Below are 24,496 nucleotides of genomic sequence, written 5' to 3' on the forward strand. Positions count from 1 at the left end.
GTTATTGTTTAATGGGTACAGCTTAAATTTTGCAAGAGTTCTGGAGATGGATGGAAGTGATGGTTGCACAAGAATGTGAATGTACTTAAACTGTACACTTAAAAATGGCTAAGATGGCAAATTTTATGTTATGTGTATTTTACCAAAATTAGAAAATATATACTGTTAAGAGAATAAGATAAGCCACAGACTAAGAGAGAATATTTTTAAGTCGTGTATCTGACAAAGAACTTGTGTCCACAATATATAAAGAAATCTCAAAACTCAATAACAGAAAACAAACAACCCATTTAAACAATAAGCAAAAGATCTGAACAGACATGTCAACAAAAAAGACACTCAGATGGCAAGGAAGCATATAAAAAGGTGTTCAACATCATTATTCATTAAGGAAATGCAAATTAAAACTCCAGTGAGATACCACTGCACACATATTAGAATGGCTACAATTGAGGGAATTCCCTGGCGGTCCAGTGGTTAGGACTCCATGCTTTCACTGCCGAGGGCCTGGGTTCAATCCCTGGTCAGGGAACTAAGATCCCACGAAAAAAAAGAATGGTTACAATTGAAAGGGCCAACCATACCAAATTTTGCAAAGATGTGAAAAAAATGTAACTTTTATACACTGCAATGGGAATGTAAAATGGTACTATCATTTGGAAAACAGTTTTTCAGTTTCCTAAAAAATGAAATATACACATACCATTTGATCCAGCCATTCCACTCCTAGGTAATTAACCAAGAGAAATGAAAGCATATGTCCATACAAAAACTTATATATGAATGTTCATAGCAGCTCTATTTGCAATAGCCCAAAATTGGAAACAACCCAAATGACCATCAACAGGTGAATGGATGAGCAAACTATGATATACTACTCAGTAATAAAAGAAGTATTGATATGCACAACTATATGAGTGAATACCAAAATAATCAGATTGATTGAAAGAAGCCAGGCCAGAAAAAGAGTACATACTGTATGATTTCATTTACAAAATTCTAAAAATACAAACTGATTTAGTGACAGAAAGTAGTCAGTGGCTTCCTGGGGTGAGAGACAGAAGACAGCAAGGAGCAGGAGGGGAGGACCACAATGGGTATGAGGAAACTTTGGAAGGTCCATATGTAAATTGTTTTGATTGTAGTGACGGTTCCACCTACAAACTTAAAAAACTGTATATTTTATTTTATTTATTTATTTATTATTTTTTTTTTTTTTGCTGTACGCGGGCCTCTCACTGCTGTGGCCTCTCCCGTTGTGGAGCACAGGCTCCGGACACACAGGCTCCGCGGCCATGGCTCGCGGGCCCAGCCGCTCCGCGGCATGTGGGATCTTCCGGGATAGGGGCACGAACCCGTGTCCCCTGCATCGGCAGGCGGACTCTCAACCACTGCGCCACCAGGGAAGCCCTGTATATTTTAAACATGTGAAGTTTATTGTATGCCAATTAATTATACCTTAACAATACTGTTAAAAATAATGAATAAAATGATCTCTGGCCCCCCAAAACAAAGAATTTACTGTATAAATTCACTCTATAAAGCCGAAGATATTTTGGTAAGCAGGGGAAGGAAAATCAGAAAAAGTGGAGGGACTTACGGATGCACTGTGAAGGTTTAAAATTGAAAAACATTAAAAAGGAACCACCACATCCACCAGTCAACAAGTGCTGTTCTCCAAAGGTTACTAACGTTATGTTTCATACATTAAAAAGATAATTTAAGCCTAACAATAAACTGTAGAAAAATTCTAGAACATAGAAATAATTTTTAAATGACTGAAAAGATCTAAAGGTTTACATAAAGCAGTTTATACAGCTAAATTTGAAATGGCTAAAAACAATTCTGAAGGAAAATATTCCATCCACATGATGAATAAAAATACATACCTGAAGCAAACCATATTTAGTTTCTACATCATAAAGTTTATAATCCTTAATGTCTGGAGATACAGGGGAAGGTAGATTTTCCCAGTTACCCAGAACATTGGCTAAGCTGGCAAAAACTGGTTCCGTACAAAATGCCAAGCAATCCCTGTTTTAAAAAAGAAAAATATTAGTGGTCTTATTTAACTATCAAAAAGAAGATGGACAATTTTAGATTTATTTTCAGCATTCATATAACACACTTAGGCCAACAAAGCAAAGTCAGGAAGCTTTGTATATGAATTACGCTGGATAAATCATTTAGTCTTTTAAGTGTTATGACAGCTGTGATACATTTTTTAAATTTAAAAAGTCAGGAAATAAACGTTATATCAACTGTGATTTTGAATGATTGATATTCTTTATGGAAAACCAATGAATTAATTTAACATACTGTTACATTATACCGATAACATTACCCTTATTTCTAAGGCTCTAAATCTCAGAATATGCTCAAAGGAACCTGTAGATTTCCCACAGACACCTCTGGAGCAATGAGTCAGGAAGAGGGACAGGGCATAGCTCCAGCTCCCACAGGACAGTTACGTTTTTTTTTCACTGCTAAGAGCAAACACCTGGGTGAGGGAGGGGTCCTGAGTTACGTCCCTTGGGACCTTTGTGAGCTGTTGGAACCCTGGGAGGGCACATCATTTTTGCATCTCTAGGACTGTCTTTTGCTCCTGGAAACAATGTGAAAACCCTTTTGTTCTTGCTTTGGGAAACATGGCATCCTGTGGTGTCTTCTAGGGCAGGGGTCCCCAACCCTCAGGCCGTAGTGGTCCGCCGCCTGTTAGGAACCAGGCCGCACAGCAGGCGGTGAGCAGCGGGCCAGGGAGTGAAGCTTCATCTGCTGATCCCCATCGCTCACATTACCTCCTGAACCATCCCCCACCCCCGTCCATGGAAAAACTGTCTTCCACGAAACCAGTCCCTGGTGCCAAAAAGGTTGGGGACCACTGTCCTAGGGTACTTTGCAAGCCCTGATGTCCACTTGTCCTACACAGCACATTGCCAGGACAGGCATGCCATGTGTGTGCTTGGTGCGGGGGGCGGGGGGTATTCCTGTTTCTGGGTGGGTGAGTAGGAGTGACCGTGGAGCCCATGTGCAGAGGATCAGCAGGGCTCCCCCAGGTTGCTGAGGGGCAGGACATGCCAGGAGATGTGACATCCTGGCCAGAGCACGGCCACATGGACACACCTGGAGCTAGGGGAGCTCCCTGGCAGGAGGTCCATGTGGAAGATCTCAGGACCGGGCAGCCAGGTCCAGATGCCAGTGGGAGTGACTAGCCTGATGACTACTTCAATCTCAGAGCACCTTTGCTTTTATCTATTTTATGTATCATTTTTAAAGGTGTCACAAGTTTCCAATTTTTAAAATTATTGTTTGATTTTTTTTTTTCGGCTGTGCCGCACGGCTTGCAGGATCTTAGTTCCCCAACCAGGGATCGAGCCGGGGCCCTCAGCATTAGAAACATTCAATAAGGCTTCAATAAGCCTTATAGAGTAATGACCAAGAGCTCAAGCTCTGAAGACAAATACCCAACTTCAAGTCCCAGCATCTCTATTCCTTGTTGGTGACTTTGGACACTTTGAGCCTCACTTTGCCCATTTGTAAACTCGTGATAAAAGACCACCTTGAAAGGTTACTGTAAAGATCAAATGAGCAAATGCATACAAAATACATAGCATGTTGACTAAAATGTAAGCTCAATAAATGTTTACAATTGCTATTGTAATTACCAACTGTCTGAGGTTCAAGTCCTAACATTTTGGACTTTGGCTTAGGCTCTGGCAATGAAGAACTACAAGGCAGTGCAGTAACAAAGCTATACCAAGCCTCTACACCTGGACAGTAACTGTTTAATGGCAAATATGCCTTTTGCTGTTCTGTCAGTAATACTTGAGTTACTTTTCTTTCACTTTGAACCCATTTTTCAAATGAAGCATATGCAGAAGTTCAATATGTATGAGCGGTAAAGACAGAGCTGCTTAGGTTGAAGAAGAAAGTTACACTGTCCTCCCTGCTCAGTTATCAATAAAGATGATGATCTTGATCTTGTTCTTGACTCCCACACTAAGCTCGTTAACACAGTGGACACAGACTTTCATTTGCTGAACTGCACTGGAGGAAAACTGCTCAAAACCCCCTTAGTCTTCTCTACAGTTTCCAATGATTCCCAGGACTCGTTTATTTTAGCAACTCTTATTTTTTTCCTTTTCTGTCTTGTCCCCAAAATCATCCTTGGTCATATCAATATTCATAAGATTATTCTTCAAGCTTGAAGGCCTTATTATCTTTCATGAATATTTATTTCCATCATCATTACAAACAGTTACACACCAGAAGGGCTAAATCCTCTCTCAAGGACCACCTCCCCCAACCACAGCTGTTTACTAGCCATTCATCTCCTACCCTTTTACTACCACCACCTAACCTAGCTTCCCAGTATCTTTATTCAACAAATGTGAAGTATTCAGTTCTGACTACACTTTATTCCTGTCTTTCTCCCTACTACCTCAACAATAAACTATTGCCCTTACTACCCTTTACTGGGCAAACCCTTATTAACCCTGTAGGTGCCATCACAGGTTTCTTTTACTCTCTTGCTTATGTCGTAAGCTGAAGGAAAAAATAGAAAACCCAAGTCTCTGTAGACTCATAGCCTAAAGATACATAGTATACTTTATTTAACCTTGCTCTTTTTATTTTTCAAGAACATACCTTCATAGCCCTCTTATATTAACTCCTCATTCCATTAACTCCTTATTCCTTTACCTACCACTCATCTATTATCCACGTTCTATCTTGAAAAAGTAAAGTTCATCGAACATGAATGATCTCATTTCCCTACACTTTACTTCAGTATATTAGTGATTTGCAACTATCCTCCTGAAATTTCCTTTGAGTTCCTCCTATGGGACTTTATTCACATAATGATGTCTTCTCTGCTGGGTTCCTTTCTAGCTTCCAAACTGCCATCCTACTGAAATTACTGAGTATCACTAACAACCTCTCACTAGTCAAATGCAATGGATTCTTCTCAGTCCTTATTTCCTTTTTATTCGGTGGTCCCCAGTGTTAAGAGAGTCCTTTCTTCCCTCCTTTGGCTTCCATAACATGTTGCCAATTTTTCTCCTGTCATACGACGTGATCCTTCCAATTTCTCTTGCTGGCTCTTCTTTCCCCTCTACACTTCAAGTTCTGTCCTCACTACTCTGCTCTTTTGACTCATGCTCTTGAAATTCATTTTTTTTCGTGGTTTTAATTACTGCCTATATTTTACTCACCCCCATATACATCACCACCTCTGAACTTTCACCTGGATTACTTTTCTTTTTACTTATTTATTAAAAAAATTTTTTTTGATGTAGACCACTTTTAAAGTCTTTATTGAATTTGCTACAATATTGCTTCTGTTTTGTTTTGTTTTTTTGGCCCTGAGGCATGTGGGATCTTAGCTCCCCAACCAGGGTTTGAACCCGCACCCCCAGCACTGGAAGGCAAAGTCTTAACCACTGGACTGCCAGGGAAGTCCCTGGATTATTTTCTATAGCACATTCTTTTGGATGATTCCAGTGTCACCTCCACATTACTAAGTCATTAAAAACCAGAGGTTATTTTTTTCCTTCCCTAAAGGGTTCCTATTTCTATCAGTGCTACTGCAATTTTTACAACCTATCAATGAAAATGCCTTAAAGTAATCTTTGAATTATCTCTCTTCATGAACGCCAATAAAGCCCCAGTCCTATAATATTTAAATCACTATAAAAGAAGCTGAAGGGACAGAGAAAGATATAAAACACTGGCCTTTCTCCCTTCAAGAGACTTAAAATGTAATGATGAAATACAAGTTAGGGACTTCCCTGGTGGCACAGTGGTTAAAAATCCACCTGCCAATGCAAGAGACACAGGTTCGATCCCTGCTCCGGGAAGATCCCACATGCAGCGGAACAACAAAGTCCGTGCGCCACAACTACTGAGCTTGTGCTCTAGAGCCCGCGAGCCACAACTACTGAGCCCACGTGCCACAACTACTGAAGCCCACGCACCCAGAGCCAGTGCTCCGCAACAAGAGAAGCCGCCGCAATGAGAAGGCTGCACACCGCAACGAAGAGTAGCCCCCGCTTGCCGCAACTAGAGAAAGCCCACATGCAGCAACGAAGACCCAGCGCAGCCAAAAATAAGTTAATTAATTAATTAATTTTTAAAAAAATCCTACTTTATCCTCAGTCGGCTAAATATTGAGTTACCATATGATCCAGCAAGTTGGCTCCTAGGTTGTACACCCAAGGGAAATGAAAACACATGTCCACACAAAAACTTGTACACAAATGTTCACAGCAGCAGTATTCATAAAAAGCAAAAAGGAGAAACAACTCAAATGCCCATCAACTGATGAACAGGTAAACAAAATATGCTGTATTCATACAATGGAATATTAAAAAAAAAAGAAAAAGAAATACAAGTTAAAATAACAAAGGTGGGTAGGTTCTGATAGGTGACACTGTAACTACTGATAGAAAACACTCTAGAGGAAATAGCACAAACAAGCATGGAGTCAGGAAAGCTCAGGACAAGTGTGACCAACAAAACTTAGTCCACTTTGAGATAGAGGGTTCATAATAGTGAGTGTTATGTAAGAAGACAACAACTATAGTCTTCTTCTGGGTTTATTTACACAAAGAAGGGCAGTAAAATATTATCATGATAAGAGACATAAAATAAGTATATTTCTGGGTAGGCACAGCATAGGCTCAGGAATCAGGGTGCCATAACTATGTGGCTTATGTAGTAGCAGCTCCAATCCTCAGTTCTTCTATATAGTTGCTGAGAATTAATGAGTTAAACAAATATAAAAAATTTAGTACAGTTTTTCACATGGTAAATATTAGATTTTTTTCTTTTAGGTTTTAAGAAAAGATCTTGTGCCTTTAGGGGAAGTGAGTAAGTGACAGTGGGTTACTGAAGATTCTAAAGTAAGAACTATGTAGAAATCCAAAATATAAAATAGATAAAAGCCAAACTGTCCTGGTTGAAGGGAGATGGGAAGCCTGGGCCCCTGCCAGCTAGGTTCCTCCCACTGCCTCTTCTTTCCCTATCCTTAAAATCCTAGGGTTCACAGAATGCATTGGCAAACCATTTGGTTAAGATCTGATTTAAAAGAGGGGAATACAGTCTGTAAGTAGGAAGGAAGGAATAAATTAGGGGTTATGAGTAATGTGGAAAAGATTTATATAGCTGGGTATCTAAAGGAGTTATTAATTAAAAGCACCAAGGCTTGAGGATCCAGTTAAGATTACACAACATAAATTCTGTTTTCTTGTCATTCTCAGCAACAGTTCCCAAGTTCACCTTGAGAAAAAGAGATAGTAGAGTAACTGAGGACTATGGACTGATATACTGGACATAGTAAAAGGTTAAACGTCTAGAACAGTACTACCTGGAATACACATAAAAATAGCCTCTGAATATTGAATCAATGAAAAGGGGGCAATGAATTCTAGCAAATTAACAAGAAAAATTACTTTCAGGCAGCGACTGTATTCTATACTTCTCTCGCATCTTCCATTTGGACTGCTGTAGTCTTGAACATAGAGTAAACAAATACAGACTCATGGCAAATGTGAAGAAAACTTTTATTAATGTTTCAAAAAGAGACATATACATAGAATATGCAAATAAATTTCAAAGAAGTAACTAATCCATAAGAACTCAACACTCAGTTGATAAGAACTTTTCACTGACAGTATACTGTATAGATAGATTTCAAACATAAAGTTTGTTTTTAAAAAACTATTTGTTTAGGAAGTCTCTTATGTACGTTTTCATAAAAATTTACCTGGATTCTTCTAAAGGATGCTGGACAGTAAGAAGTCGAGGGTGTCGTAGTCGAGTTAACTGTTGGACTCCTCGTTTTAGAGAATCGATGATTTGATCCTTTTCAAATTTTTGATATTTGTCAATCAGCTTTTTATCAAAGACAAAAACAGCTACTTCCTAATGAAAGAAATGTGTAACTAATTAATCAAGAATATATAAAAGCAATAAAATTTTATTTGAGTGTCACAACAGTCTACAAATAGAAATAACTAAAAACTAATGGTGCATTTTAGCACCATTGTAATACTTTTCTGATATTAAAAAGTTGGTTTCTTCATAATTACTAAATTTAAATATTTTTAGAGTTATGAGACTAAGAACCCTCATCTAAGGAGAACATCGGAAAATTTCCATCTTTGAACTCTGGTATCAGAGATACACACAAACTGTGTGTAATGTGTTGTCCCCTATGTAGTAATCTCTTATTTTATTGGAATTCAAATAAAAGTTAAAATGTTAAAAAATTCAAAATGCTTTTCATAGTGATAACCCTGGATTATACTACAAAATCTTGAAATGCTTTTTAAAAGAAACATCTTATATGTCAGGGAGTGCTTATTTATACAAAAACTCAATTTGTAAGCATCTTTTACATATGAATAACCCATACTCTTTCTCTCTCTCCTCTTGTTAAGGGCAGTAACTGGGAATGGTTACCAGCACGGTAAACTGCTCCCCTATCATCTCTCTGAGATCAGTCACAGCTTATTTTATACTACTAAAAGCACACAACCTCCTTAACCACCTTCTCTCTTTCATTCTCTCTCAGTTGCACAAAGAAAACAGTTCCCATCCAGTTACCTAATCTTAACAAATCAGTCAAAAAATAGCCATATTGATAGGTGATATAACTGTGTAATACATCAGTGATGCTGTTAGCTCTCCATCATAAATGCAAAGAAAACTGATAAAGTTGGAAGTAAAATTAGCAAAGAATCAATGCTAGCCCTCCAAAATTCTATGGAAGATTCTGAATGACTCTTTCAGAGCTCTATGTCTCTTTCAAATGCTTTTAATTAAACCTACTACTACTCAACTATCTTTGAGTTGATACCAAGACAGTATCTTTCCATTTTATTGCTGTTCTCTTCTAATTATTTTTGCTACATTATGATTATTGCCTTCACAAATTAGCCTGGCAACCTATTTACACAACGGAGATTCACTGCAGAAACCCAAATCAGTAAATTCCTCAAAACACAACTTGTTTTAAGTTGGAGCCTCCTTATACATATATAGATGAGTTAAGGATTTTAGAGGATTGAGCCTCTGAAAAGTTATAACGTAAAGGGACTATTTTAGTAACTCAAACTGAACACCCTATTCCCCAAGCATCTGTATACTTTTTAGGAATTATTCCACTCCTCACAGCAACCCATGAGACAAGTTATTATCCTCACTTCACAGATGAGGACACTGTGGAAAAGATAAACATACTATCTAAGATCTCACAATTGGTAAGATGAAGAATCAAGATTCAAACCCAGTCAGTCCAGCTCTAGGGGTCACTTTCTTAGCCAATACACCATTCTGTCTCCCCAGAAATAACAGGGCCAATAAATAAGATCCTGGTAAAACATGATATATGCCTTCAGTAAAACTATTTGAGTGAGAGCTTTAAATAGCACTCATATATATATTGCCTTCACAAGTTAACCTGGCATATACATACACACACACACACACACACACACACACACACACAAACACAAAATATTAGCTCTTTTGATCATTTTGAGACAGGACAAACAGGAGCTAAGAGCATTATGTAATATTAATTTGAACTAAAAACAAATGACCTACAAGTTCAAGTTCCCATCTCATTCATGAATACAATTTTATCTTAGTAAGTGTTCCAACATATTTTATAAATGCATCTAATAAATGTTTATTTTTTCAAGATGTTTTAAGTCTTTAAAAAAAGATTACATGAAGTAACTTCTGAGCTCCTACAGATTCACCACTCTAAAGGCAGAACACTACAGTTCATAAAGAAAAAGAAAAACACAACTCTCTCTGACATTCATTTATTGTTTTAGGTCAAAAATGAAAGATTCCTACATAGATCAGAACAGGTTATCAACTATCTTTAAAATATTTTCTTTGTTCGGGGCTTCCCTGGTGGTGCAGTGGTTGAGAGTCCGCCTGCCAATGCAGGGGACGCGGGTTCGTGCCCCGGTCCGGGAAGATCCCACATGCCGCGGAGTGGCTAGGCCCGTGAGCCATGGCCGCTGAGCCTGTGCGTCCCAAGCCTGTGGTCCGCAATGGGAGAGGCCACAACAGTGAGAGGCCCACTTACCGCAAAAAAAAAAAAAAAACTTTCTTTGTTCGGATCAGTTAATTAAAATTAAACAATGTCAAAAAAGTAATGACTAATTAACTAACCTTTAGGCCTCATGCTGACTCCCTAAAAGAAAACTCTTAGCCTGCACCTTGAAACCTTTCAACAGAATAGACCATCATCTAATTTCTAAATTTGTCTTTCCTCTTACTTCACTATACTACCCCCTCTGCTAACACATATCATTTGTATAAAAATCCTATCTGTCTATACCTATATGTATATTACAAACTTCTTGAAGAAAGAAACCATGCCATAAGTGTCTCTGTACCCACCACAGGATCTTCACCTAAAAGATACTCAGATGTTCATTGCCTACTGATGGTCAATAAAGATAAGCAACTACTAGAAGCATTTCATTATCATGTTGAATTAAAACCGTTTTCAACTTTTCATTACGAAAATTTTCAAATATACAAAAAAAATGAGGTAGTGCAATCATCCAATATATCTTCCACTTAAGATTCAACAACTGTTAATGCTAATTAAAATGTGAGGCTCTTTTTGCAAAATTATAAATAATACCAAATATAAAATAATGTAAGCAACATTTGGCACTCTATTGTTTTATTCACTTAATATTTTTTTAAATACATTGGCAAAGAAAGTTACCCATAAATAAAAAGTATTTTTTCTCAATAGCCTATCTTTAAACAAAAAAGGCTATGAAATAAATTATCTTTTCTAAAAATTAATATTTGTCATAATGGAGGCTGTCTTTTGATATAGACCTAATTTATAGTTTTTAAAAGCTACTTTGCTTACTATAACTACAAAGTTGAACTCTCACTGAAAACAAGATAATTTAAGTAATAAAATCTGAGTTAGTATACACCAATGTGTCTAGGATTCCCTAATAACAATCATGAACTCCACTAACCTATTCCTCAGAGCCACCAGAGATGGTTTTTGAAACATAAACATTCCCTGAAATCCTTTATTTTATGGGCCTTTCAGGACTGGCTGGTGGTAACTCCAAGCATCATGTTCTTCATTTTTTTGTGTGATTTTGGAACAATGTTCCTTTCTCAAAACAATAAAACAAAATCTAAGTTTTTATTTAGATTAAGTTAAAAATAAGTTGAGATGACTGAGAGATAACAAGATATACTCCTTAAAATTACTAGATAGTCTATGATCATTTTTGATCTAAGCAACTTGACTAGCACATTCACCTTTGCACAATGGTTTCCTTTACGTTAAAGCTGTATTTTAGAATTTAACTATTTATAATAATTTAATTATGCCTCTGTCTACACAATATTAGCAAGCTTTACCCCATGAACACTGGCATCTAGAATAACATAATGTAAATTCTGTAATAAGGAAGGGACTGTGTCCAAGCCTACATGCAGTAGAGTGGATAAATATGAATAGGTAAATTTTTACTGCATAATTTTAAAAAATCGATCAATCTTTATTATCCTCATATGAATAGCAATTTAACTGGGGGTGTTACAAAGCTTATGAAGCAGGGCAAAAGAAATAGGCCAACAAGTATGACTTTTAAGGCAAAATATGACTGAAGTTGCCTTATTTTTTTAAAAAGGAACTACTCCATAACTGGATAAAAAAGATCGTAATAAAAGTCTTCTAGTGAAGACTCCTAATAAATGTTAAATCCATTTGAAGAGTAGTCACCTGGCAACACAGAATCTTGTGTCAAGATAAACAGAAATGCTTAATAAATAAATGCATGAATAGCCTGAGAACCAGGCAAAATTTTATATATAAACATACACACATGCGCACATGTTTTTTAAAACATTTTCCCCCCAAATAAATCTCTTGGCTTGACATAGGAGAGTTGAAAGAGATTTCAAAATGTTGAGCTATTCTTCTACTTGAAAAGAAGTAAAAGTTATATATACAGGTGAGACAGAAACTATTTATGTAGTGCTTTTATTACAAATTATTTAAATATATTAGCAGCCTCTATAGTTATAGTATTCCTATCTAACAGATACGGTGATGGTATTTCAATTTTAAAGGACATATATATGAAGCAAACATTTCTCACTTATACATGCAGTTTGACCAAAAAAATTTCCCTTTAATGACTTGTTTAAATAAAGTCTAATTAAAAATTAGAAAAGCTAATGAAATCCATTGCAGGGCATTTGTCTCAGAAATCTCTCTTAAATATTCTTTAAAAAGGAAATAAGGATACGTTTGACAAGAGTGTCTATGTTTATAAAACCATTTTAGTCCTAAATATGCTACTCTGTAGAAAGACTAAGTCAGTTTCAAAGCTATAAGAGAAATACAGCAGCATAAACTCTAAGCCCAGCAACTATCTACTAGACATTACAAAAGTTCAAGAGGTAGGGGAGCAGGAAATATTTCACTGAATTTTCAAAAATTAAATAGCCCTTTTTAGTTCAAAAGACTAACTATGGAAAGGTTTGGGCAGAGATATGGAGATCTATAACTGCTGGTGGATGTGTACATTGGCACAAACACTCTGGAAAGCTTTTTGGCACTGAACAGATACATACACTATTACCTAGCAATTCCATATCTAGGTAACATGTCATATATGCCAACGGCACACAACAATGTTCACAGCAGTACTCTATATATCAATGAAAAGAAAAATTGCTATATTCAACTACATAGATGTATTTCATGAAAATAAATTTAAGAAAAGGGAGCCGAACACAAAAGTACATGCCATGGTTCCACCTAAACAAAATTCAAAAACTGGCAAGATTATTCCTAAGTGTCAAAGGACAGGAGAGCAGTTACCCCCGGAGAGAAGGGGCGGGGTGGGGGTAGGGGGAGGTAATAAATGTGAAGAGACATGAATATTAGCAATGTTTTCTTGATATGGATGCTGGTTACACAGGTGTGTTCACTGTGAACATTCAAAAAGCTGCTCACTCATGATTTGTGCACTATTCCGTATGTGAGTTCTTAAAAATAAGTTTATATTTTAAAAATTAGACAACTTAAATTCCCTAAATGTCACCTTGAAATGTTTTATAGCATCTCTAGAAAGACATTCTAGAAAGAGTAATGGTTAAGAACTAAGAGCTGCTTCTAAATAAACACTCAAAAAGGAAACTAAATAGCACTTGAGCCTAAATAGTAGCTTCGAGTGTTAATAAGCTGTATTTAAAGATCTATCCATTTCAACATGTTTACATGTTGTATTTGGTTAAGTTTATCTAAATAATAACTTTAAAAAATCCTAACGGCTCATTTTATATATAAAACTGGCCTAAGAAATTTATTTTACTGCAAAAAATCAACTATACACTTGTCTTGAAGATTCTTAGAATTCTTAATTTCACTTTCATAAATTTTTCACTATGAGGTGTTTCTTCAATGAATGTCTTTCAAAAATAATAAAAAGCAACAGAAATTTATTTTTGGAACCATAAAGACAGAATAATAATACAGATGTCCAATCAGGTACAATGAAGGCACAAGTAACCAGGAGCAAGTAACTTTTTATTTACCAATTCTTTATCTTGCTGCATTCCAGGTTTCATAAATATGTACTTTTTCTCATCAGTTTTGTAGGTGCTATTATTACTACTCTTCTAAGAGGGCTTCAAACATTTAGGTTAAAAAGTTAAAAGTTGTGACTTCCCTGGTGGCGTAGTAGTTAAGAATCCGCCTGCCAATGCAGGGGACACGGGTTCAAGCCCTGGTCCAGGAAGATCCCACATGACGCGGAGCAACTAAGCCCATGTGCCACAACTACTGAGCCTGCGCTCTAGAGCCCGGGAGCCACAACTACTGAGCCCACGTGCCACACTACCAAAGCCCGTGCACCTAGAGCCCGTGCTCCGCCACAAGAGAAGCCACCGCAATGAGAAGCCTGCACACTACAAAGAAGAGTAGCCCCAGCTCATTGCAACTAGAGAAAGTCCATGTGCAGCAACAAAGACCCAACGCAGCCAAAAATAAATAAAAATAAATTTTAAAAAGTTAAAAGTTCTACATGATCTGAAAATTATAATTAATCGTGTACTAATGTGAACTTGAAATAACCCTAGGAAAAAATACACAGATAATCTTTAAAGGGGTATGCAAACCCTAAAAATAATAATACAAGGATTCTTTTAACTTGGAAATACTGTTATGTTTTTTTGTTGTTGTTGTTGTTGGGGTTTTTTTTGGACAATGTGAAATTATGATACTTCTTTTGAAGATCATGTAAAAAAAGTGAAATGGGGGAAAAGAACAAGATTTAAACTTTAAATGCAATGGTTTAAATATCATGGTATTTATTTCACTGCCATGTAACAACAGAAAACACTTTCATATTTTTAACTATTAAAACCAGGTATGAGAGCTTCCCTAGTGGTGCAGTGGTTAAGAATCCGCCTGCCAATGCAGGGGACACGGGTTCAAGCCCTGGTTGAGGAAGATCCCGCATGCCACAACTAAGCCCGCGCTCCCCAACTACTGAAGCCCGTGCGCCACAACTACTGAAGCCCATGTGACACAACTACTGAAGCCCACGCGCCTACAGCCCATGCTCCGCAACAAGAGAAGCCACCACAATGAGAAGCCCACACACTGCAATGAAGAGTAGCCCCACTCACAGCAACTAGAGAAAGCCGGCGCACAGCAACAAACACCCAACACAGACAAAAATAAATAAATAAATAAATTTATTTTTTAAAAAAACAGGTATGAGAATCTCCTAGCCCAAAGTCTCTTACCCGATGTCTACCTCAAAGTCAAATTTAAGATCATATATTCTACTATAAAACACAACTACAATCAAGTACACTGTATGCTAAATCAAATAAAGCTGAGAGGGTAAGAAAGATGCCTTCAGTTTCAATGTCCCTTTAAGGGGGAAGAAAAGGACTAGCAGAGTATCCTTTTCCATTATTTTTCTCCCAGTTTCTCTAAAATCAGCACTGCCCAACAGAACTTTCAGTGATGATAGAAAGTTCTATATCTGCACTGTCCAATATGGTAATATGAGCCACATGTGGCTATGGAGCATTTGAAATGTGACTAGTCCAATAAAGAAACTGAATTTAATCTTATTAAATTTTAATTAATTGAAAAAGCCATATATAGCTTATGGCTACCATACTGTATTAAGTACAGCTCTAGATTATCTATTTTCTCTGATTCCCTTTTAATAAAAATGAGGCTATTGAAAAAAGAAAAAAACTTTTCAATTAAGGGAGAAATTCAAATGAGGCTTCAGTGCCAAGAGACTTAGCTATTCCTTAAGGAATTAGCCAGCAGTCCAGACAGGATACTCAGAGTTCTGACCCTCTGAGGTTTGAAAGAGGCAAAAGAAAATTCAAAATCCACAGAGAACAATGATATATTCTAAAACTACCTTTTTCCTCAAAGCAATAAATTTGGGGGAAAAAAGGAATACAGTTAAAGTTTCATAAGAGAACTCAGTTCTGGAAGTCAGCAGTTGAGAAATGCTGTATTAATGTGTAATATCTAATCAACTATCTATTATTTGTGCCTGGTTCTCATGTTCTATTAGCAACAACAGAAGCTCCAACATTGGAGGATTTCAGCATATGAACTAATGATATAAACACAAACACCTAGAACTCTTTTGGTTAAGGACAAAGACACGACTATGTTATCACGTCCTTAATAAACAATGCAAAATTTAGTAAATTTGGTGTTATTTCATTTTCCCTTTATATAATTGATTATAAAAGCAATTTGTGCTGGTGTTGGAGGTTGGTCATTTATATAACTTCATGACCTCATTCATAACTTTTTAAGTAGTCAATACTCAAGAAACCATTTATTTTTTGGATGAGCTCTTGGTGAAAGAGAAAACAATGTTCAAAAATGACCAATCAATATTTAAGATCAACTTTGGACTTAAAGACTTCTAACCAAATGGCAATAAAAACAAGATTTACAGGTCGGGTACAAACCACATACCAGCAATCTATTACAGAACCAAGATTCTTCCTTCATAAAAGGATAACCAAAGCCAATTCCATCTATAATATACTTGTTTGGGAAATAAGCTGGTTTTGGAAAAGTCACAATGCATACTCACAATTGTACAATTTTGATAGTCATTGGAAAATATGTGTATTAAATCCCATGTCTTAAATTTGATATGTTTCACGTATAGGGAAAGTAAAAGTACTTTTGGAAACAGTGATTTTTCTTTTTTCTTTTTTGATTCTTCTTTTTAAAGAACATATTTCCACAAACGTTTTAAACCTGGAGATTTTTCAATTCTTTAACAATTCCAACAGAAAGTTGTCAGTAAAATTTAACACTAACAATCCTCCACATTTCTAAGAACAGTCTGTTGGTCTCTTAAGTCAAATAAAAATAAAAATAAAAATAAAACTCATTCAAACTACTCTTCACTAAAAGAACAGTTTTAAAATAATTTTTAAATCAATATACCCCCAAACATACTACTGATTATATGCCACAAATGTATCCCCTGATGGTAAAAACTATAGTGTTAACAAATATGAAAAAATATTATAGAAGTCTATTTTCTATAAGGCTATAGAATAAAAGAGGGAATAAGGATGCTTAAAAACAGAATGTTAGAAAAATTTAACTGAGTATTTTGTCATAACATATTGATAAAAATAAAAAGGAACAGAAAATTTTTATTCTAAAACACTTTGCTAAAAGGAGGAGATATGGGGATATATGTATATGTATAGCTGATTCACTTGGTTATAAAGCAGAAACTAACACACAGTTGTAAAGCAATTATACTCCAATAAAGATGTTAAAAAAATAATTTAAAAAACCACTTTGCTAAATATTAAAATCTAATACACTCATTTGTGCAACTGATATGTTTGTTATTAAGTAAACAAAATTAAAGTACAAGATGAGATGATATATCAAACAATGCATTTGTAACCAGGAGATTCAAGGGCATGTTTAAAAGCATTTGTTTTTCTATGACTTCATTAGATGAAATGACAACTAAAGAACCCATTACTTTTAGGATTTCTTAACATAAAAATGCATACATGCACATTATGGTACTTATTAGCATGTGTGTTCTTTCCAACTGGACTCTAAACTAAAACTTACCTGCTTTGTTGACTTTTTTGTGCCATTAAAAATCTTCCAAGCTAGCCCACTGCCACCACTGGCAATGTGTCGACCAACATCGAATTCCCTAGTGACAGGATTTCCCATCACAGCACTAGTGACATCAGCTGTTACTTTTGTAACAGTACTCTTCAACTTATTAAGCATGGACTCCATGGCTGCAATTCTGGGTAGTTATAGTTACCTAGAAACATGGGATAGGAGAGCACAGGTCATTTGTGTTTACTTCTTTAAGTATTTATTCATTATTTAGTCTGAAAGCTTAATATACCCCAAACAATGAGCAAAACAATCCTATAGAAACAAAAGCTATAGGTTAGTTTTGTCTTCAGAGAACCCAATATACTTAAATGCAAATTTAAGTCTAGGAACCGAACTGTGCTTCAACCTCAATTGTCACAGACCAATAAGAGAAAAGACATATTCACATTGACACTAACATGAATGTTGCTCAACTATATAACATGGTCCATATTATAAGACCCTTTAAGACTTAAAGTTATGTAGAGGGTCTGAATCTTCACAGTAAAAAAAAAAAACTATAAAAAACCTGAAAGGCTCTAATGTTATACTAAACAATAAATTTGTATTTCATAAAAGTTTTGTCCACTATTAAAATAATCACTGTTGAACTATGAAGTCACTTAAGAATATTTTCTAAACAAAAAGCTAAAGGACAATAACACATGAACAAGCAACAGGTAATAAAATATTTTTCAGATTTTACACATTTCTGGTGATGATGGAGGAACAAACACTGTATTTACGCTCCCTCCTCAACAACTGGAAACTGGACAAAATATATGAAACAAATGTTTTCAGATATTGAACAGGCAGCACAAGCCATGTGATCCCAGTGAGAAAGCAAACAAAGTGAATTCTAGGGTTGCCCCAGCTTTCTGCCTAGAGGCACACTGCAAACCATGGAGTAGACAAAGAATCCCAAGCATAGTCTAACTGAATTAAGGAGTTGAGGAAAGAAATTGGAATTCAATGATGCTGAGATGGCTGGGACTTCTGAGATAGAATTTCAAAGAGAAGGGGGAAGAAGAGGAAAAAAAATTTTTTTAAGGCAAAAAAAGAGAAGGGAACAGTGCTGAAAAAGAGCTCCAGAAATTTGCAGGGGTCCCCCTGATGCTTTGTTGAATACTAAGATTCACGTACATAGTGTGCAACTTCACCAGGTTGAAACAGAGCAGGACCCTATGGGGCCCTCTCAGGTACAAATACTTTCTGTGTACCCCCCCCCATTTCTTGTTTGTAGGAAATAGGCTTCATTCAGCCCCCTTGACCTTCCCTGAGTTCCAAAGGGCAAAATCAAACAATTGTTTATCAGGGAACGGAGGGAATGCAGAAACAAAAGAGGAGCAGTCAAGAAACAATAATGCAGCCTCGGGGCAGGGTCCTGGTCCTCAAAGAATATACATAACAATACCTTTGAGTTCTTCTACAGGAACTAAGAGCCCCCCCCACCCGCCCCCAGGTAGAGGATTATAACTTCACGTTGAGCATGAGATTCCTGGAACACTACCTTGTTACCTCACCATCAACCAAGCAGAAGAAAATCTGCACACAGTGGAAGATAAACTAGACTGATCCCCTCCCCAAATGATTCTCCCTTTAAAAGCTTTCATAATCAAGCAGAATCTTTGGAGTTGGGTTTTTGGACACCAGTCTGCCATATCCTCAAGTTGCTGGCCTCCTGAATAAAGCACCTTTCCATTCTTACCAGCACTTGCCTCTCAAGTATTGGCTTTCAAGCAGCAAACAGCCGAACCGGAGTTCAGTAAGAAGGTCAGGTAAGGAACAACTAGCGAGCTGTGAGCTGAATAGTTACAGAGTTCATACAGGGCTGCAAATCTTTTAATTTTTCAAGCTAGAGTGGAGAGACCTCACTGATCACTAAAGGCATTCAGTAGAAACCCCAGAAGGACTATGCCTTGGTACTTCGAATAAACCATTCTTAAAGTATCCTAAACCCGCCCTAACAAACTAAAAAGCTAGCCTCAAATGATCAAACTAATCATAGATTACTTAACTGCTTACCAGAATGAAACCCAATACTCATGAAATGGAGACAAAAATAATTTCAGATACTAAGCAATGTAACACTCGCAATGTTCAGTATGCAATCAATAATTATCAGACATGCCAAGAAGAAGAAAATGTGATCATAACCAAGACCAAAATCAGTCAATAAAAACAGACTCCAAAATGAGCTTATAGAATTAGCAGCAAAGACATAAAAAACTATCATATGTCCAAGTGAGACAGAAAGGAAGAGGTCAGGGGACAACAGTTAAAAGAATGACACAGCCATTGAGGATATGACAAAAACTGGTTAGGCCAAAGATGGCAGAAGATCTGACTTCCCGTAGACCTTGAGCCTCATTATATGCTCATTGTAATACATTAGAATGATAAATAGCACACCCACAGGTGCCATGACAGTTCTGAGGCTGACCATAAAAGGCCAAAAAGTGAGTGGTGGCCTAGTTCCTGGAAATCCCTGTCCATTTCCCCAAATAGTTGAAATAGTCCTCCCACTCATTAGCATAACTAGCCCATAAAAATTAACAACTTCATATCCCAGGGGCGCTCTCACTTTCTGAGACAGTCTGCATTCTGCCAATTTTAATGTTTATCTCTCTAAATAAACCTGCTTTCACTTCACTTTGGCTGGCTCTTGAATTCTTTCCATACAGGAAGCCAAGGACCCTCACTTGGCAGCCTATCCTGGGACTCACCAGAGACCTGAGACATGACTATTCTCTCGCTTCTCTCTTCTCCTGCAAAACAAGTATTTAGAGGAAAGCACGAACATAATAAAAGAAAATGGAATATTAAAAAAAAATCAAATGAACATTCTAGAGACAAAAATATCTCAAATAAAAAAACTCAGAGGATATAATTACCAGATTAGACAATGTAGGAAAAAAAGATCAGTGAAAACTGAAGATAGAGAAAAAGGCTGGGAAAAAAATAAATGAACAAAGTCTCAGTGACCTGTGGGACAATATCACAGTCAAACATATATAACTGAATCTCAAAAATGAGGGGAGGGCTTCCCTGGTGGTGCAGTGGTTGAGAGTCCGCCTGCCGATGCAGGGGACACGAGTTCGTGCCCCGGTCTGGGAAGATCCCACATGCCGCGGAGCGGCTGGGCCCGTGAGCCATGGCTGCTGAGCCTGCGCGTCCGGAGCCTGTGCTTCGCAACGGGAGAGGCCACAACAATGAGAGGCCCACATACCGCAAAAAAAAAAAAAAAAAAAAAAAAAAAAAAAAGAGGGGAAACGGGGAAAAATAATATTTGAAAAATAGCCAAAATTTTTCCAAATTTGATGAAAACTATATAGCACAAAGAAATTCAATAAACACAAAGCAGGATGAACACAAAGAAAAAAAAACCATGCCTAAATATGTCATATCAAATAGCTGAAAATCAGTGATTAAGAGAAAACTCTTAAAAGTAGCCAGAGAAAATAGGCAAATTATATACAGAGGAAAAAAGATAAGAATATTCCCCAAACTTCTCATCAGAAACTATACAAGGCCAGGGAACAACTGAATAAGGTCTCAAAAGAGCTGAAAGAAGCTGCTGACGTAGAATTCTACAAGCCATGAGGGAAAGAAAAAAAAAAACTTTCAAAAATAAATGTGAAATAAAGACTTTTTCATGAAAACCTGAGAGAATTTGTTGCCACCATATATTTACTATAAGAAATATTAAAGGAAGCCCTTCAAACAGAAGGCAAATGATACCAGACAGAAATCTGAATCTACAAAAGGAATGGAGGACTCTGAAAATAAAAATTATGCAGGTATATAAAAAAATTCTCATGTTATCTTTGAAAGACAGCTGATCATTTAAAGCAAAAATAACAAAAATGTATTGTGCTTATAATATATGTAGAAGTAAAAATATGATAAAACAAATCAAGGATAAGAGAGGGGAAATGGAGGGGGCTTCCCTGGTGGCGCAGTGGTTAAGAATCCGCCTGCCAATGCAGGGGACATGGGTTCGAGCCCTGGTCCGGGAAGATTCCACATGCCACAGAGCAACTGGGCCCGTATGCCACAACTACTGAGCCTGCGCTCTGGAGCCTGCAAGCCACAACTACTGAGCCCATGTGCCACAACTACTGTGCTCCGCAACAAGAGAAGCCACTGCAATGAGAAGCCCGCACACCACAACGAAGAGTAGCCCCTGCTCACCACAACTAGAGAAAGCCTGTGCACAGCAACGAAGACCCAATGCAGCCAAAAATAAATAAATAAACTTATTTAAAAAAAAGAGAGAGGGGGAAATGGAAGTATATTTTTGAAATATTCTTGTATGTGAGGTAGTATAACATTTCAAGGTAGACTGTGGCATATTAAAGACATATTATAAACCCTAGAGTAATAACTAAAATAATAAAGAGACAAAGCTAAAAAGCTAACAATGGAAATAAAATGGAATCCTAAAGTAAACTGAATTAATTTTAAAAAAGTAGGAAAAGAAAGGAACGAAGAACAAATGTGAAAAACAGAAAATAAATAGCAAGATAATAAATTTGAATCCAACCATATAAATAATTACATTAAATGTAAATGATTTAAAATTCCAGTTAAATGGCTGAGACTATCAAACTAGATTAGAAAAGCAAGACCCAACCATATGCTGTTTATAAGAAACCCACTTTAAACACACTTTACAAGATGATTTAAAACTAAAAAAATGTGAAAATATACAAGCTAGAGTGGCTATATTAAAACAGGCAGAACAGGCTTCAAGACAAAGAGGGACACTTCATAATGACAGAATTGTCAACTCTCAAGAAGACATAACAATCCTAAATGTGTACACACTAAATAAGAGAGTTTCAAAATAAATGCAGCAAAAACTGACAGAACTGAAAGAAGAAACAGACAAATCCACAAGTGTAGTTGGAGACTTCATGGGTCCTTTCTCAGTAGCAAATGCACAGATAGACCAAGTAGACAGAAAATCAATAAGGACGTAGAGACTTGAACAACACTAACAAATAACCTGACCTAAAACACTCCACTCTACAAAAGCAGAATGCGTTTTGTTTTCATATGTACATGGAATATTCACTAAGATAGACTATATGCTGGGCCATAAAACAAGTCTCAAAATACTTAAACCTACTAATACAAAATACGTTCACTGACCACAATGAAATTAAGCTAGAAGTCAGTGATAGATAAATATCTAGAAAAATGCAAATATCTGGATATTAAACAATACTTCTAAATACCCAAGGGCTAAAAAAGAAATCACAGAGAAAATTTTTAAATATTTTGAAGTGAATGAAAATGAAAAATCTGTGGTATGTAGGCAAAGCAGTGCCCCATAGGAAATTTATAGCTTTAAATGTTTATTAAAAAAAAAATCCAAAATCAATGGTATAAGCTTCTATCTTAGGAAGCTAGGAAAAAAAGAGAAAATTATACTCAAAATAAGTAGAAAGAAGGAAATAAAGAGTAGAAATCAGGTTTCCCTCGTGGTGCAGTGGTTAAGAATCCACCTGCCAATGCGGGGGACACGGGTTCGAGCCCTGGTCCAGGAGGATCCAACATGCCACGGAGCAACTGAGCTCGTGCACCACAACTACTGAACCTGCGCTCTAGAGCCTGTGAGCCACAACTACTGAAGCCCGTGTGCCACAACTACTGAAGCCCGCTTGCCTAGAGCCTATGCTCTGCAACAAAGAGAAGCCACTGCAATGAGAGGCCTGCACACCGCAATGAAGTGTAGCCCCGGTTGCCGCAACTAGAGAAAGCCCGTGTGCAGCAATGAAGACCAAATGCAGCCAAAAATAAGTAAATCTATTTTTAAAAAAAAAAGAGTAGAAATCAATGGAACGACTGAATTTAATGTAATTTAATACTCTATTAAATAGAAAAATCAATGAAGCCACACACTTTTTTTTTTAAAGATAAACCTCTAGCTACATTAAGAAAACTTTTAAAAACACAAATGACCAATATCAGAAATAGAAGAAATCCTACGGATGCTAATCCTATATAGAGCCTATAGATTCTAAATAAATCAGATATTATATTATGGATGATCTTATGCCAACCAATTAATTCAACAACTTGGATAAAGTGAAAAAATTCCTTGGAAGGTACAACTACTATAACTGAAGAGAAAGTCAGAATAATCCTATTTAAAAGAAATGCAGGGCTTCCCTGGTGGCGCAGTGGTTGAGAGTCCGCCTGCCGATGCAGGGGACGTGGGTTTGTGTCCCGGTCCGGGAGGATCCCGCGTGCCGCGGAGTGGCTGGGTCCGTGAGCCGTGGTTGCTGGGCCTGCGCGTCCGGAGCCTGTGCTCCGCAGCGGGAAAAGCCGCGGCAGTGAGAGGCCAGCGTACCGCAAAAAAAAAAAAAAAAAAAAGAAAAGAAAAGAAATGCAATTCATAACTGCAACTCTCACCATAAAGAAAACTCCAGGCTCGGAGGGGTTCACTGCTGAATATTATCAAACATTTAAGGAAGAAATAATTCCAGATCCATATAAGCTCTTCCAGAAAATAGAAGACAATAGAACACTTTCATGTTCTTTTTTTTTTTTTTTTTTTTTGCGGTACGCGGGCCTCTCACCGCTGTGGCCTCTCCCGTTGCGGAGCACAGGCTCCGGACGCGCAGGCCCAGCGGCCACGGCTCACAGGCCCAGCCGCTCCGCAGCATGCGGGATACTCCCGGACCGGGGCACGAACCCGTGTCCCCTGCATCGGCAGGCGGACTCCCAACCACTGCGCCACCAGGGAAGCCCGGCTTTCATGTTCTATAGTCAGTATCACCCTGATACCAACACCAAATAATGACACAAGAAAACTTCATATCAATATACATCATCAACAGGTAAAAATCCTTAACAAAACATTAGCACATCCAACAAATCCAACCCCACAACCAAGTGGAATTTATCTCAGGAATGCATTGATTTAACACTCAAAAACAAATCCACGTCATTCACCATATTAACTGAATATGGGTAATAGAAAATATATGATCATCTCAGAAAAGGCAGAAAAATTTTTTTGACAAAATTCAATACTCATTCACAATAAAAACTCTCAGCAAACTTAGAACAGAAATGAACTTCCTCAACCTGATAAATGGCACCTTTGAATACCTATAGCTAATATCACATTTAAAGATAAGAAATTAATCACTTTCTCCCTAAATTAGGGAACAAAGTAAGGATATCTACTTTTACCACTTCTATTCAGTATTCTAATGGAGGTCCTAGACAAAGCAAAAAAGAAAACAAAATAAAAGACAT

General features: G+C 37.0%; 1 protein-coding gene across 2 annotated transcripts in view; it reads right to left on the reverse strand.

Annotated features, from left to right (window-relative positions):
* Positions 1 to 24,496, reverse strand: part of SCYL2 (SCY1 like pseudokinase 2) — a 59,685-nt gene that overhangs the window by 26,509 nt on the left and 8,680 nt on the right. For both annotated transcript variants that reach the window (XM_081248391.1, XM_081248392.1), the window contains exons 2-4: positions 17,180 to 17,384; positions 7,766 to 7,923; positions 1,890 to 2,034 (exon numbers count right to left, since the gene is read on the reverse strand). In XM_081248391.1, coding sequence (XP_081104517.1) covers positions 1,890 to 2,034; positions 7,766 to 7,923; positions 17,180 to 17,356 — 480 coding nt within the window. In that variant the 5' untranslated portion in view covers positions 17,357 to 17,384. The remainder of the gene's footprint in view (positions 1 to 1,889; positions 2,035 to 7,765; positions 7,924 to 17,179; positions 17,385 to 24,496) is intronic.

Source organism: Mesoplodon bidens, assembly GCF_964165515.1.
Source record: "Mesoplodon bidens genome assembly, chromosome: 11".
NCBI lineage: Eukaryota > Metazoa > Chordata > Mammalia > Artiodactyla > Ziphiidae > Mesoplodon > Mesoplodon bidens.